Source organism: Saccopteryx leptura, chromosome 1 (genome assembly GCF_036850995.1).
Source record: "Saccopteryx leptura isolate mSacLep1 chromosome 1, mSacLep1_pri_phased_curated, whole genome shotgun sequence".
Lineage (NCBI taxonomy): Eukaryota > Metazoa > Chordata > Mammalia > Chiroptera > Emballonuridae > Saccopteryx > Saccopteryx leptura.
This window is the reverse complement of record NC_089503.1, coordinates 303,986,218-303,999,515: the sequence shown is the minus strand read 5'-3', so window position 1 is coordinate 303,999,515 and position 13,298 is coordinate 303,986,218. Positions and strand designations below refer to the sequence as shown.

The following is a 13,298-nucleotide window of genomic DNA, read 5'->3' as shown; positions in this document are numbered from 1 at the left end:
GCTTTTTGCAAAAGCATCACAGTCAAACAATAACTGCAAGTGACAAAAAGACTGAAACAACAACAAAAAAGGCCATAGTTAAAGATCTGTTGAGAGCTCATTTGATAAGGAAGTGTAATTATTTCTGTGGCATATAACAATTTAGCATCATAATCGGACAATGAGAGCACTGACAAATTCCTACAAACTTTAAACAATTTCTGGAATACCTATCTTGGTGATGTATACTGACACACATACAAACTGAGAAGGTTCACTCATCACATATTGGGCAATGCTTCACACTTCCTTTACATATCAATTAAACCTAGTTAGTTTAACATCTCTCCTGTACAAGGTGAGAAGCAAACCTTTTGAGATATTCCACCCCCCTGGGTTATTTCTATGTTAATTTTAGGGCAAAATGACTTCATTTCAAATTTGATTCTAGGAATTTATCTAAAACATCAAATGGTTTGACCATTGTATTAACTAGAATCATAAACCATTATGAGATAATGCTTTTAATCAAATCTATGTAACCAAAACAATAGTATAAGATTTTAAAGACAAATGCAAAAGTTCACATGACTGTGACCAAAACTTCGCTCTTCTAATATTAAGAAGACTTAGTTCTCCCAAATAATCAGAGTCCTAAAAAGACATAAAACCTTTGCTTTCTAGCCAAATTACTAAAAAGGTAGGGTTCCTTTCAAAATCTCCTATCAAGAAAGCACACCAACAGTCCAAAAATATTTTGTCTTCTTAACAGAGAGAAAATCACTAATTTTTTAGGAATGTACTTTTGATATGAAGAATTCCTCCTTAAAAACATAAATTGAGCCTGACCAGGCGGTGGCGCAGTGGATAGAGCGTTAGACTGGGATGCGGAAGACCCAGGTTCGAGACCCCAAGGTTGCCAGTTTGAGCGCGGGCTCATCTGGCTTGAGCAAAAAGCTCGCCAGCTTGGACCCAGGGTCGCTGGCTCGAGCAAGGGGTTACTCGGTCTGCTGAAGGCCCGCGGTCAAGGCACATATGAGAAAGCAATCAATGAACAACTAAGGTGCCGCAATGCGCAATGAAAAACTAATGATTGATGCTTCTCATCTCTCCGTTCCTGTCTGTCTGTCCCTGTCTATCCCTCACTCTGACTCTCTCTGTCTCTGTAAAACAAACAAACAATCAAACAAACAAACAAAACATAAATTGATTCTAATTTTAGCCAGCTTGACAACATATAAAATTCCTTTCTTATTCTAATGAACAAAATAAAATAGAAACAGACTCATATATAGATACAGAGGGCAGACTGGCAACTGTCAGAAGGGGGTGGGGTGGGGAAGCTGAGTGTAACGGTGAAAGGATTAAGCAAAAAAGAAAGAAAAAAACTAATAGACACAGACAACAGTATGGCTATTACCAGGGGAGAAGGTGCGTGGAGGCAGGTAGAAGAAGGTAAAGGGGGATAAATGGTGACAGAAGGAGACTTTGGGTGTTGAACACACAATACAATATACAAATGATGTATTATAGAATTGTACACTTGAAACCTATATCATCTTTTTTCTTTTTATTCAGTGAGGGAAGGGAGGCAGAGACAGAATCCTGCATGTACCGCAATTGGTATCCACCCAGCAAGCCTACTAGGGGGCAATACTCTGCCCATCTGGAATGTTGCTCCATTGCTCAGCAACCGAGCTCTTCTTAGTATCTGAGGCAAAGGCTATGGAGCCATCCTCAGTGCCTGGGGCCGACTCGCTCCAATTGAGCCATGGCTGCAGGAGAGGAAATAAGAGAGAGAGAGAGAGAGAGAGAAGTGAGGGGGGGAGGGGGGGAGAAGCAGATGGGCACTTCTCCTGTGTGTCCTGACCAAGAATCGGACCTGTAACATCCACACATCAGGCCAATGCTCTATCACTGAGCCAACCGGTCAGGGCTGAAACCTATATAATCTTATTAACTAGCATCACCCCAATAAATTTAAAAATTATTTAAAAAAAAGATTTAGTTTGACAAATCTTATACACCTTTTCTATATTCATTCAGTTTTTGTCCTATATTTTTCCTCTTTCCTATTCTGGAACAACCAGTCACTCAACTTATAGATAAGGGAATTACTCTTTTCTTTAAGAAAAAGATGTCCTTTATACTTTTCTCTCTTCAAAAGAAAAAAAAATAAACATATTTTACTTTTGTTACCTATTTTTCCTATATGGTTGATTTCTTTCAGCCTTATTATTTGCAGTAGTTTTAATTACATATATTGATTATAATTCTTAACCTTTAGAAACCTTAATTTCTAAGGAAAACTATGAAGTAAGCAATTTTAGAATGTTTCTGTGGATCAGATACATTTCATAATTTCTACATGTATATTTCTCCTCCTAGTGAATTTTTCAATGCGGTGCAGACACATTGACACTGATAGATCCAAATATCTTTAGTTCCTTTGTAATAAGCAGCCAAAAGTAGATAAACTTGTATTCAATAATTGTTTCGGTATTTTATCTTATTTGAAATGACCTAGATATTTAATGAATATCTGTAATTTAACTTAGTAAAATTTTGAGTTTTCAAGTTACTAAAAATACTTTGGAAACTACTTTTAAAGAAGACATACCATAAAACATTTAGTGTTGATAACTATGAAGGCATCGTTATTGGACTAAAGGGGTCTGTTTGCCTGCGTGCATCAAAGGGATTTCTCAGCTGAGACCCTTTTCTTCAGGGCACCTCAGAAATGGAGCCGGGTTAAAGCTTCCCACTGTGGCACTGTAATGCAAGACTACCTTTTGCAAGGTTAATCTACTTGTTTAGCCTTAAAACAAATTTATATATTTACGATTTTATTTATTTGATTTAGAGAAGAGAGAGAAGAGAGGGAGGAGCAGGAAGCATCAACTCCCATATGTGCCTTGACCAGGCAAACCCGGGGTTTCCAACTGGTGACCTCAGCATTCCAGGTTGATGCTTTATCCACTGTGCCACCACAGATCTCTCAGTAAAGGATGCTTTAAAAGTACTGAGTATGTGCCTTGCTTGCTAACAGCTGTATCCTGCTCCATCCCTTCCTTCCACAGGAGGAGTTAATGGGTGAGGCTGTGTTTGAACCTCAGATAGTCTACTTGTATATTATCCTCTGTTCTAGTTCCTTCATTTCCACCACCACTTTAATAAATCCTTATTCAAATGGTGTACCCTTGTCCCATCTGTGCTACTCAGAAAGAAAGGAGTGGTGGGGATAAGGGGTTGGTGACTGGCAATGCTGGTGAGGGAAGACACCTGGAGTCAGAGAGAGTGCTTAGCTGCCCCTTCTCATGTTGGGGCTCTCCCTCCATTAGGGACCTCACAGGATGAGCTTTAGTTACATGAAGCAAGACAATAGTTTCCTTACAGCTGGGTCAAGGATGGGGAGTCAGGGTTTCCTGAAAATAGTACAGAAGGAGGGGGGGTGGGTGGGAATGGAAGGTAAGAGGCTAGATCATTCATAGACATCAAGGCAGAACAGACCAGTCCTGAGAGGAGACAAAGGCATACAGAGAGAAATACTCTGCCCAAGATCACAGTGACTCCTCAAGCAGTGCTTTCAGCTCTGCCCTGCCGCCTGCCTGAGTCAGTGAATACCCACAGCTATTGTCACATGCATGAAGCAGAGGGAGAGGGAGGTGCTGGCTCTCAGCAGTCTTCTAGAACAGAGGATGGAAAGGCCATGCAGATAATGCACACACATCCTACGTAGAAGAGATGTGTGCAAGACAGACTCACAAGGGTCACGAACATTTGTGTGAAAGGGAAGCTGTGCAGTTGGCACTCACTCGATCCTCCACCTCCTGGCTCATGTGTGGGGTAGTGAGGGCTGGTGAGGCCCAAACTGAGGCAGGAATGGAAGGATGGCTGGGGCCTCCTTTGGGTAGAAAAATGACAGGGGCTGTGCTGAAGGGGATGAGGGCAGGAGGCTGGAGGACTCTCAGGCAAGAAGAAAGCAGGAGAAAGAATCTCAGGGTGGGGTGGAGGGTGCTGGCATCCACAGGGAAGAAGGGTAAGGAGCCAGGACTGGTCGAGGGTAAGTGGCTGCACCTGCAGCGGGGGGATGGGGGGATCTGGGGCCTGGACACATTCCTTGCCGCGGGGGTGCAGCCCCGTGAATGGTGCAGCTTCAGTGTGTACCCTGGGGAGGAGTACCGGAGAGACTGAGAGGTGGGGGCGGAGCCTGATGGCGCCGCACGGCTGACTCCACGGTGGCGCTGTCCTGCCATTGGCTCCCTCCCTTGCCCTGCAGCTTTCTCCGGCGGGTGGGAAGGGAAGAGTGCCTGCTGCTCGGCGGCTCGTAACCAGGCTGTAGGAGCAAAAGTGGCCACGGAGATGGTGGCAGAGGGACTTTGCAGGGTGGTGGTGCTGTCTAGTACAGCACACTTGTCCTGGGGCTGCGGGGATACGGGCACAGTGAGAGAATCTGGTTTTGGAGCCTTGGGGAGAGGCAACAACTCTCCTTCATCCCCATCGCCCCAGATGTTTTACCTGCCTGACCAGCCAAGGCGAGGGCTATACTGTCTCTCAGTCTTTGGTATTGGTCACTTACCCTTTGGTATAAATATAAGCCACTGTGTGACCTCAGGGCAGGGGGAGTGATGCCTTATTCTTTTTTTTTTTTAGAGAGAGAGTCAGAGAGAGGGATAGACAGGGACAGACAGACAGGAACGGAGAGATGAGAAGCATCAATCATTAGTTTTTCATTGCGCGTTGCAACACCTTAGTTGTTCATTGATTGCTTTCTCATATGTGCCTTGACCACAGGCCTTCAGCAGACTGAGTAATCCCTTGCTTGAGCCAGCGACCTTGGGTCCAAGCTGGTGAGCTTTTGCTCAAACCAGATGAACCCGCGCTTAAGCTGGCGGGGTCTCGAACCTGGGTCCTCTGCATCCCAGTTCGATGCTCTATCCACTGCGCCACCACCTGGTCAGGTAGTGATGCCTTATTCTTAACTGTAGGATACAAGGCTTTGCTTCTAGTTAAGGGAATCTCACTCATCAAGTTAAGAGGTAAGAGCTAATAAAAGTAATAATAGCTAAACCTCGCCAGGATTTACTCTATTCTAGGTATCATGCTGAGTGATTTTACATGGAATCGTCACAAAATTCTTAGAAGGAAGGAAGTGCCCTTGGTATTGCTCTTCATGACCAACAGATGTGACTTATTTACTCTAAGTTAGTGGCTTGTATAGTCTCACATTGTTAGTAAGAGGTGGCAGTTGGACAAGAGAGCCTGCTCACCTGACCACTATGTAATACTCCCTTCTAATTCTGGGTGTTATTTTAGGTTCATCTACAGCCTCTGAGGCAAGTGGTTTATCCATGAACTCAGCTATGCTGGTGACCTTCAACTTGGGCATTACTCACTGAGGACAGAATGGACAGTCCTAGGGCTCCCCCTCCTTCTAGTGGCCAGAACAAAAGTGGGATTAAGGGGCAGTAAGGCTTGAGAGCTGGGTGGGTAGGGGGAGGCAAGAAGCTCACTCCCAGATAGATGGTGGGCTCGGAATTCCTTGAGAGGACAGAGGTTCTCTTGTTCTTGCTGGAAGGGTGAGTGTGGAAGGTCAGCTGCATCTCACAGCCCTGGGATCAAAATGGCCCCTGGTGAGGGTTGGTATTCAGTGTGGAGCACAGTGGTGCACAGAGCCAGCCCAGAGCCATTCTGTGGACTGAGATTTAAGATAGGAGGAGGAAAGCCCGGTGGGTGCTGGTTTTGGCCTCTGGCCAGGCAGGGCCATTGCTTGTACCTCTAGCCACAGGGCCTTGCCTACTGTCTTTGTTCTTTCTTTCTGCCCTCCATGCAAACCCAGGTCAGCTAAATCAGAGACCTGCTCAGAGCTCATTCATTTGTCCACTAGGCCCCCTCATCCTGTCACTTCCTGCTTTACCTGCAAGGTCTCCCCCATCCTCACCTGTCCATAATCATGCCTTGGGGTGGCTCCAGGTCAGTGTTTGGGGGCCCTGATGGCATGGGTGCTGTCATGATTGAGAGGGTTATGGTGGGGGGAAGTTGGAAGAGATGTTCCAGAGAGCTGGATGTAGGTATTGGGGGTGTTCCCTAGGCTGGGTAGGAGTGAATTCCAGAGGAGCCCGTGGAAGGGCAGGAAGGGGAGAATGAGGCCATAGCAAGGGGCAGCCTCTATCCTCATCTTCACCCTCAACTATGTCAGGGATTGCTGGCCTCTTACTGATCTTTGGATATTTAAGCCTAGATCATATAGGGTTCTTGCTTCTTAGGAGATAACATTTAGGTGGAGGAAAGTGGCCAATAGGTCAAGCCTGTGCTCTTCCTTGGGGGTCCTAGGATTTGCAGTGGTTTCAAAGGGGCCCCCAGGATCAGGCTCTGGCTGGGATAGCCTTTGTGTTTTAGTGTTGAGGGATTTCCTACTTCCACCTGAGCTCCCTGGGCACGTGAGCTGAGGGGAGAGGGGGACAGATGGGGAGAGGTACACAGCCAGACTTTGCTGCTCCTGCTTCCTCTTGGGCCCCTTCCCAGAATGTGGAGCTCAAGTCCTTGGGCAGTATGTGGTCCTTGGCTTCAGAGGACACATACCTGCTACTGTCCCCCCGTCCACTGTTGGCCAGTTTCTTCTGACCGAGATATCTGGATTGACCTAACAGATCATCTGGTGTTCAGGTGAGAAGGTTTTTGGTAACATATGGTGCTATCTTGGCCGAGTGGAGTGGGAACGGGATAGGGGTCTGGCATGGGGCTGGTTTAGAGGGGTGCAGTTATTCCATTTCACATGGAAATAAACATCTTGGATTCCTGATCATTTCTCTGAGATCTAAGACTGGTTAAAAAAAAAAATTAGACTCAGTCCTGAGATCCACAACTTTGGTTTCCCTGAAAGGGCTGGGGTGAGACTGATTTTGGGATCCACCCATCCATCTGCGGTTGTTGCCTCCTCTCCTGTCTTTTCTTTACTTACATGTTGTGCTCCTGGTGATTCATCTGAGGATGAATGGAGCAGCCTGATTTGAATGAGGGTAGAGGTGTTGTCAGGGTGAGTACGCAGGTTAGGATTTCGTGTGTGTGAGTGAGTGTATGTGTCTAATGGAAAATGGAATAGCCAAGAAAGTGGGGGAGGAGGGAAGACAATGTGGTGGAGGAGGGAAGACAATGTGGTGGATTTTTGGTTCCCTCTGCAGTGAGATGCGCCCCCTGCTGCCCAAGGGGGAAACAGCAGCTGGAGCTCTTCAATAGTCTCAGTAGGTCCAGGACACATCATTCTTCCCCACCCCCTCCCGCCTAGTGCACAGCCCCTTGTAGATGTCTCAGAGCTGTGCAGTCCTCCTCTAGTTGCTTGTATTCCTCTGGAGGTCTTTAAGCCTCTGGTTCCTGACCGAGTGGAATCGAGTGCAGAATGTAGACCTGCAGCATGGATGCTCATGTCACAGGAATTTGGGGAGAATGAAGCTGCTTTCACTTGGGCCTGCCAGTCACCATGGAGGCCTCTAAGCTTCTGGGTCAGGCCCTCCGGCTAGACTCCAGTAAGGGGTGCTGAACTGACAAGAAGAGAACAGAGAACAGTGGGGAGAGGCTTGGCCATGCACTGAGGACTCAGACTGGCTGGGACATGAATTGACCTGATGACTTAGGCAATGAGTGAATATACATGAAGCATCATCTTTGACTCTCTCCACCTTGGAAAGGGACAAGGCAGAGCCCAGCAACCCTCAGAACCTCTGCTGGGCAGATTGTCTGAGAGGAGGGCTCTCTACTCCCCACTTTGCTGGGGTCCTCTACAGAGATGCTGGGCAGGGAATAAGTTATTCAGTTCCACTCTGAGTTCTTCTCTTGCTCTTTTTCCAAATGTATTCCAGGAAGTGAGATAAGGTCAATGTTGCAAGCCTAGTCCTTCTTGGTTGGTGTCTCAGTGACTGTCCTGAATGTGTAGGGGGCCTAGCCTTTGCGAGAAGAGAGGGCAGAAGTGTTCATTTAGTGAGCACAGGCCAGGGATTTTCCAACAATCGCCTCCCCGCCCCTATCAGGCTCTGTCTCCATCCCACACTGAGTCCCCTTCTCTCTGACTCTTGCCTCACGTACTTTTATTCTGAAAGAATGAAAGCCACTGGTGGTAGGGAGGAGCCAGAGGTTAGAGCTGGCCCTGACCCTGAATAGTATCTTTCTGGGCTGTTTTCCACAGCAGTGATTTTAGGACCCTAAGGGAGGGGCCTTGCTGTTCTGCGTTCTCCCCCTTATCCTGTGTCCCCAGTCTTGCTGACATTTAAGCAGAGGGTCTCTATAACCAGGCCTGTTGGTATTTTCCCTATTGTTGCCTTCACAGCTCCAAGATCCTCATCTTTCCAGCCCTTGGCCTTGTATCTTCTACTGCTTCCCTTTTCAGTCTTTTCTGGAATTCTTGCTGTCTGTCCTTCTCAAAGTAGAGATAGAGGCCAGATCACTATTTAGAAACTTCTCAGCTTCCCCAGTACTGTACAAAGGTCTTACCCCGTCACCTCTTTCTCCCCTGATATGTAGAATGTAACTATAAGATAGCCAAGTTGCAGTCAGATGTTGGTGAACTGAATTCTGTGTGGGTGGGGCCATGCCTTGGGCCTGGTTCTCTTGAGCATTGATGCTTTCTTCAAAATAAGGACAAGGAAATGGACAAACAGACTCTATCAGTAGCTTCTGTTTAAATTCTTGAACCTCAGCACAGTATTCCAAAAGGTCTTCCAGGATAGAGTTTTACTAACTCCCAAAGGCTCAAAGTTTACTTCTTTCTTAGATGGAAAATAAGAGGCTGAATGAACTAAAGAGAGTTGAGATTGGTTATTCTCAAGAGCCCTTTCCCCTTTGTCTGTTTCTTTCATCTAGGAGGCCAGATCTTAAACTGGATATGAGGTCACTATTGGGCAGTGGAGTGTGAGAAAGAAAGGACTTTGGCCTTGGGGGCTGCAAGTTATAGATTAACATTGGGAGGGATGAGGAGGGATTCTGAGGGTAAGTGTCTTGTGAAATGGACTGATGATCTGGGACAGTCTGGGCTTGAACGGACACAAACAAGAGGAGTCTGGGCACTGGTGCCGTCTGGAGGGGCCCTCAGCTCCTTTCTGGCTACTTGACCTTCCTGAAGATCTGCTCGCACACTGCGTCCCTTGCAGTCAGTTCCTGGGGAGAGAGTAGGCACGACGAGGAGAAAGAAAGTTCTTGCCAGCTAAAGCTTCTTTCCCAAGGTCCTTGACCTCTATCTAATCCTTCCGGATACATCAACTGGAGCATCTGATGTATGAAGAATTGTATTATTGTTCCAGACCTTCAACTTTTCACCCCAGAGGAAGGAAGGTAGCTGGGTCAGGGAATGTGAGTTGGAGAAGTCTCCATCTCTCCAGTTAATGACTTATGGACATTCTTTTGACTTGTGGCCAGGGCCCATCTTGGCCACTCTGTTTTTTCCTCTCTCTACTCTTCCTAGTTGGCTTCTAGTTGTTTCCCTTCCTTGGTTGGCTTCTTTGGAGAAGGGCTAGGGGGTGGAGCAGTAGACTAATCAGATTTGGGCAAAGGGATGAATCTTAGCTGAAGGCCCCTCTCCCAAACATGCTCATTTGGGTCCCCTGCCCCAGACCTCACCCAGCTTACCAGGTACAGCTTCTCTCCTTCCAGCCAGTGCCTCCAACCTCGGTTAGGCACCTCCCCTTTCTGCACACAGACCAGCTGCTCCTCTTCCCAGGTTACTATGGTCTATGGGCAAGGCAGGAATAAAGAAGACTGAGGGCCGCTTCCTCTCACTCTGGCTGGGCTGCACCCTTTCTCCTCAGCAGATACTATCTTGCTCTACCCTCTTCATTCTGAGTGAGAAGGTTGCTCTGATTTAGAACTCCTGTCTCCCACTCCTAAAGGCCACTGAGGAGGGTCCACAGTTTGTCTACAGTGAGTGGGGCAGGGCAGAGATGAAGCAGGATAACTAAGGTGAAGTTGGGAAGTGGGTGATGAAAAACAGAGACTTTGTCCATGGATACTTCTGGTCGACCTGGAGGGGCCTTTGGGGAAGAAAAGAGATTCCCACCAGGGAATCTCTTTCCTTCTCTTTCTCAATTTCAAGGATAGCTGAACTGTCCTTAAAGGCTCAAGCCCCCTGAGTCAGAGCTAGGTGGGCCTGGGCATTCCAATCAACATTTATTGAGTCTGTCCATATAGAATAGACCCTACTAAACAAGGAGCTCAGAATCCTATTCAGACAGAGCAGTAAATAGGTATCTATACTGCTCACAAAAATTGAGGGATCAGGGAACGTGCATACTCCATTACGTTCAGCCTTTTGTATAGTGCATTTTCACCAATGAAATAAAAGTTGGTTTTGCATCTCACTTGCGTAATTGAACAACTTTCTTTGACTTGTTATTTGCTTTTCTGATGTTCCTGTTTAATAAAAAAAAATCAAATGCTTCTTTTTTTATCGCTTCGTATTCATTTTGAAATATCCCCTAATTTTTGTGAGCAGTATAAAATACCAGGCAAGACTGTTGAGGATGGGAGTGAAGAGGGAAGAGGTGAATTTTCAAGGAAGTGAGGAGTTAATTAAATGGCAGCTAGTGAAAAATTTCTAGCAAGGAAAGTAAAGGCACAGAGGTGAGAAAGAGGGCAAGCAGTTCTGAGGGGCTCCAACCTAGAGTGTATGTGAGAAGGCCCATGGTGTGCTGTGTGAAGCATATGGACCTTATCTGGAGTGGAGTAGATTGTCATGAAAGGTTTAAGTAAGGGAGTGACATGATAGACAGATCCTTGTGGTTACAGTGTCCAGAGTGGTTTAGAGAAGGGATAAGACTGAGGGCTTATTTTGGGCACCGGGTGAGAAATGAGGGCCTGAATTAAGATGGTGAGAGTGAGAAGACTAGGAAGGAACAGATGAGAGCCATGTGGGACAGCAATGTTCAGTAGAAATATAATGGGTCTTAAATGCAAGCCACATACATAATTGAAAGAGTTCTAGTAGCTATATTAGAAAAGTAAAAAGCAACAGGTAAAATTAATTTTAATAATATATTTTATTTTACCTAACTTATCTAAAATATTATAATTTTAGCATGTAATCAATATAAACATTTCTGATATGTTTCACATTCTTTTTTCATATTGGCTTAAAAATCCAGTGTGTATTTTACTACTTGGCTAGTAGCTACTATATGGGACAGTGCATAAAAGTTATAAAGACTTCTTGAGCAATTAGATGTGATGGACACATTTGTGCTTCTGTGTATGTGTGTGTGTATGTGTGTGTGCTGCATGTGTGTGTGGGAGTCCAGATGTAAGGGAACATGAGATACTAACTGTTACTTCCAGGTCTCTGGTCCTGCTAGTTATTGCCATTAACAGAGACAGTAAATACAAAAGCAGGAATAGGTTGGGGTAGGAAGCTAATGACTTTGGGTTTGACGTTGGGACATGCAGGTGTAAACATTTTCAGGAAGTTACAAACTTTATGATGGAACTCAGGAGGCAGCTCTGGCTGGAGCATCCAGTCAAGGGTGGCCTACAGATGGTAGTTGAAAGCCTGGGGTAGATGATTGGGCCCACGCATGGTATACAAACGGAGAGTAAGTCAAGAACAAAACACTGAGGAAAACCCAGTTCAAGAGATTATTAGGGGAACTAGGGTCTGCAAAGGAGACCAAAAGGAACATAAGAAGCAGCAAAAAATGCAGGAAAGTGGAGCTATAGAGGCTAAGGGAAAAAAGACTGTGGTGACCAATAGGGTCAAAGGCTAGACTCCAGGGTAAGCAAATATTTGCTCGTTGGCCTGAGGGCAACCTGCTCTTTTTGTCCTGGCTGGTGATAAGAGCCCACCAGGGAGAGAGTAGGGGTGGGGAGCACCAGGAGCTCGTGTGGCTACAGAGCCTGCTGTGATGGTCATTTTCCCTGGTTCTGGCTGGGTGAGGTCCCTTCGCTTTGTCCTGAGTCGTTACCCTACCTGCTAATCCGTGTCCCCTCCCCCAAGCCCGAGGAAAGGTACCTGGCACGTTCGTCCGTCCACCATCCTTAGGTCCTCTTCAAACTCAACTCCCACCTCGAATTCTGTAACATAGTTGCGGAAGGTGCTGAGGGTCTTCACTGTCATATGGTTGCCCTGATGGTCGATCTCTTTGTCTGGCTTGAGCAGCAGTGCTATTTTCCGCAGAGCCATGTTGATATCTGTGGGAGTTATGTCTTAGCTGGGGTCCTCCCAGCCAGACAGCCAGAGGTTCCCTGTCCTGCAGCAGCATCGTGGGGCTGTGAGCTTTCCCTCAGTTGGGTCTGGACTGTGGATTTACTCCCTCCTAGCAATGCCCTGGCTAGAGATGGATCCCAAGATAGGTGCCAGCTCCTGAGCCTTTCCTCAAGGTCCAACCCCAGCATTTCCCCTTTTCAATGGGATGGAGAGGCAGGAAAGGAGAGAGGTAACGGGGAATGAAAGGGGTCTGGGAGGGGTGAGGCCGTTACTTAAGGCTTGCAGGTAGTCCTCCATGTTCTTCTGAGAGACAAAGCGGTAGTAGCCGGTGAGGTTGGGAGGCATTGTCCAGGCTGGCCAAGATGGAGATCAAGATTTCAGGAGAATATAGGAGACAGGCTGAGGAGGGAGGGGTGTTGTCCAGCAGGGGGGCCGAGAGACCTCAGGCAGGTCTCCACACACAGAGGAAGGCTTGTCTAAGTCTGTGCTTAATAGGGCCCCGTTGCAATAAAAGCTCCTATCAGACTTCCTCCCCTCATGATGAGTTTGGGGTGGTGTCTGCTATTGGAGAGAGGGGCAGGGACTGGGCAAAGTTGTGCTTGACCATGGCTTTTCCTGAGGAAGGAACCTGGAGCAGGATCTGGGGCTGTCAGTCATCCAAGACTTGAGCCGTTCCAAAGGTCAGTGTGACTTCTAGCCTACCTCTGGCAGGCTGGGCAACTGTGCCAGAGTCCTGCAGGGGTTCTGCCACTCGGGGAGGGCGCTGGTCTTGCTGTGTGGAGGGGGCCCTTCCAGGCTCACTAAGGGGTGAGGTCTAACAATAGCCTGAGCTCTTGGGATTGAGTCAGGGATCCTGAGAAGTATGAGGGGACAGGTGGGGAAAGCGGGACAGCCAGCTGGCTGACAGCCAAAGTGAAGAAAATCCTATAGTGCTGGCCCCCCAACTCCTCCAGACAGCGTCGTAGAGCTGCAGTCTGGACACTTTGTCCTAAAGGCCATTAGGAAGGAAGGGGGAGACACTGCTCTTCCCAAGCACAGAGGGGGTTGTCCACAGCCTGATGAGGCCATGAGTACAAAGTACAGTGTGGAAGGCGAGGGAGGAGTTTGGCTAGCTATTTTGGAGAATTTGACACTGTGG

General features: G+C 47.0%; 1 protein-coding gene across 1 annotated transcript; it reads right to left on the bottom strand.

The window, feature by feature from the left end:
- Positions 1-8,157: 8,157 nt before the first annotated feature.
- On the bottom strand, positions 8,158-12,773 carry RBP5 (retinol binding protein 5). The gene is made up of 4 exons (XM_066361228.1): positions 12,433-12,773; positions 11,966-12,144; positions 9,595-9,696; positions 8,158-9,126 (listed from the first exon to the last, which is right to left on the bottom strand). Exons 1-4 carry the CDS (start codon positions 12,503-12,505, stop codon positions 9,073-9,075), a joined length of 408 nt encoding a protein of 135 aa, XP_066217325.1. The 5' UTR covers positions 12,506-12,773; the 3' UTR covers positions 8,158-9,072.
- Between the last annotated feature and the right edge of the window lie 525 nt (positions 12,774-13,298).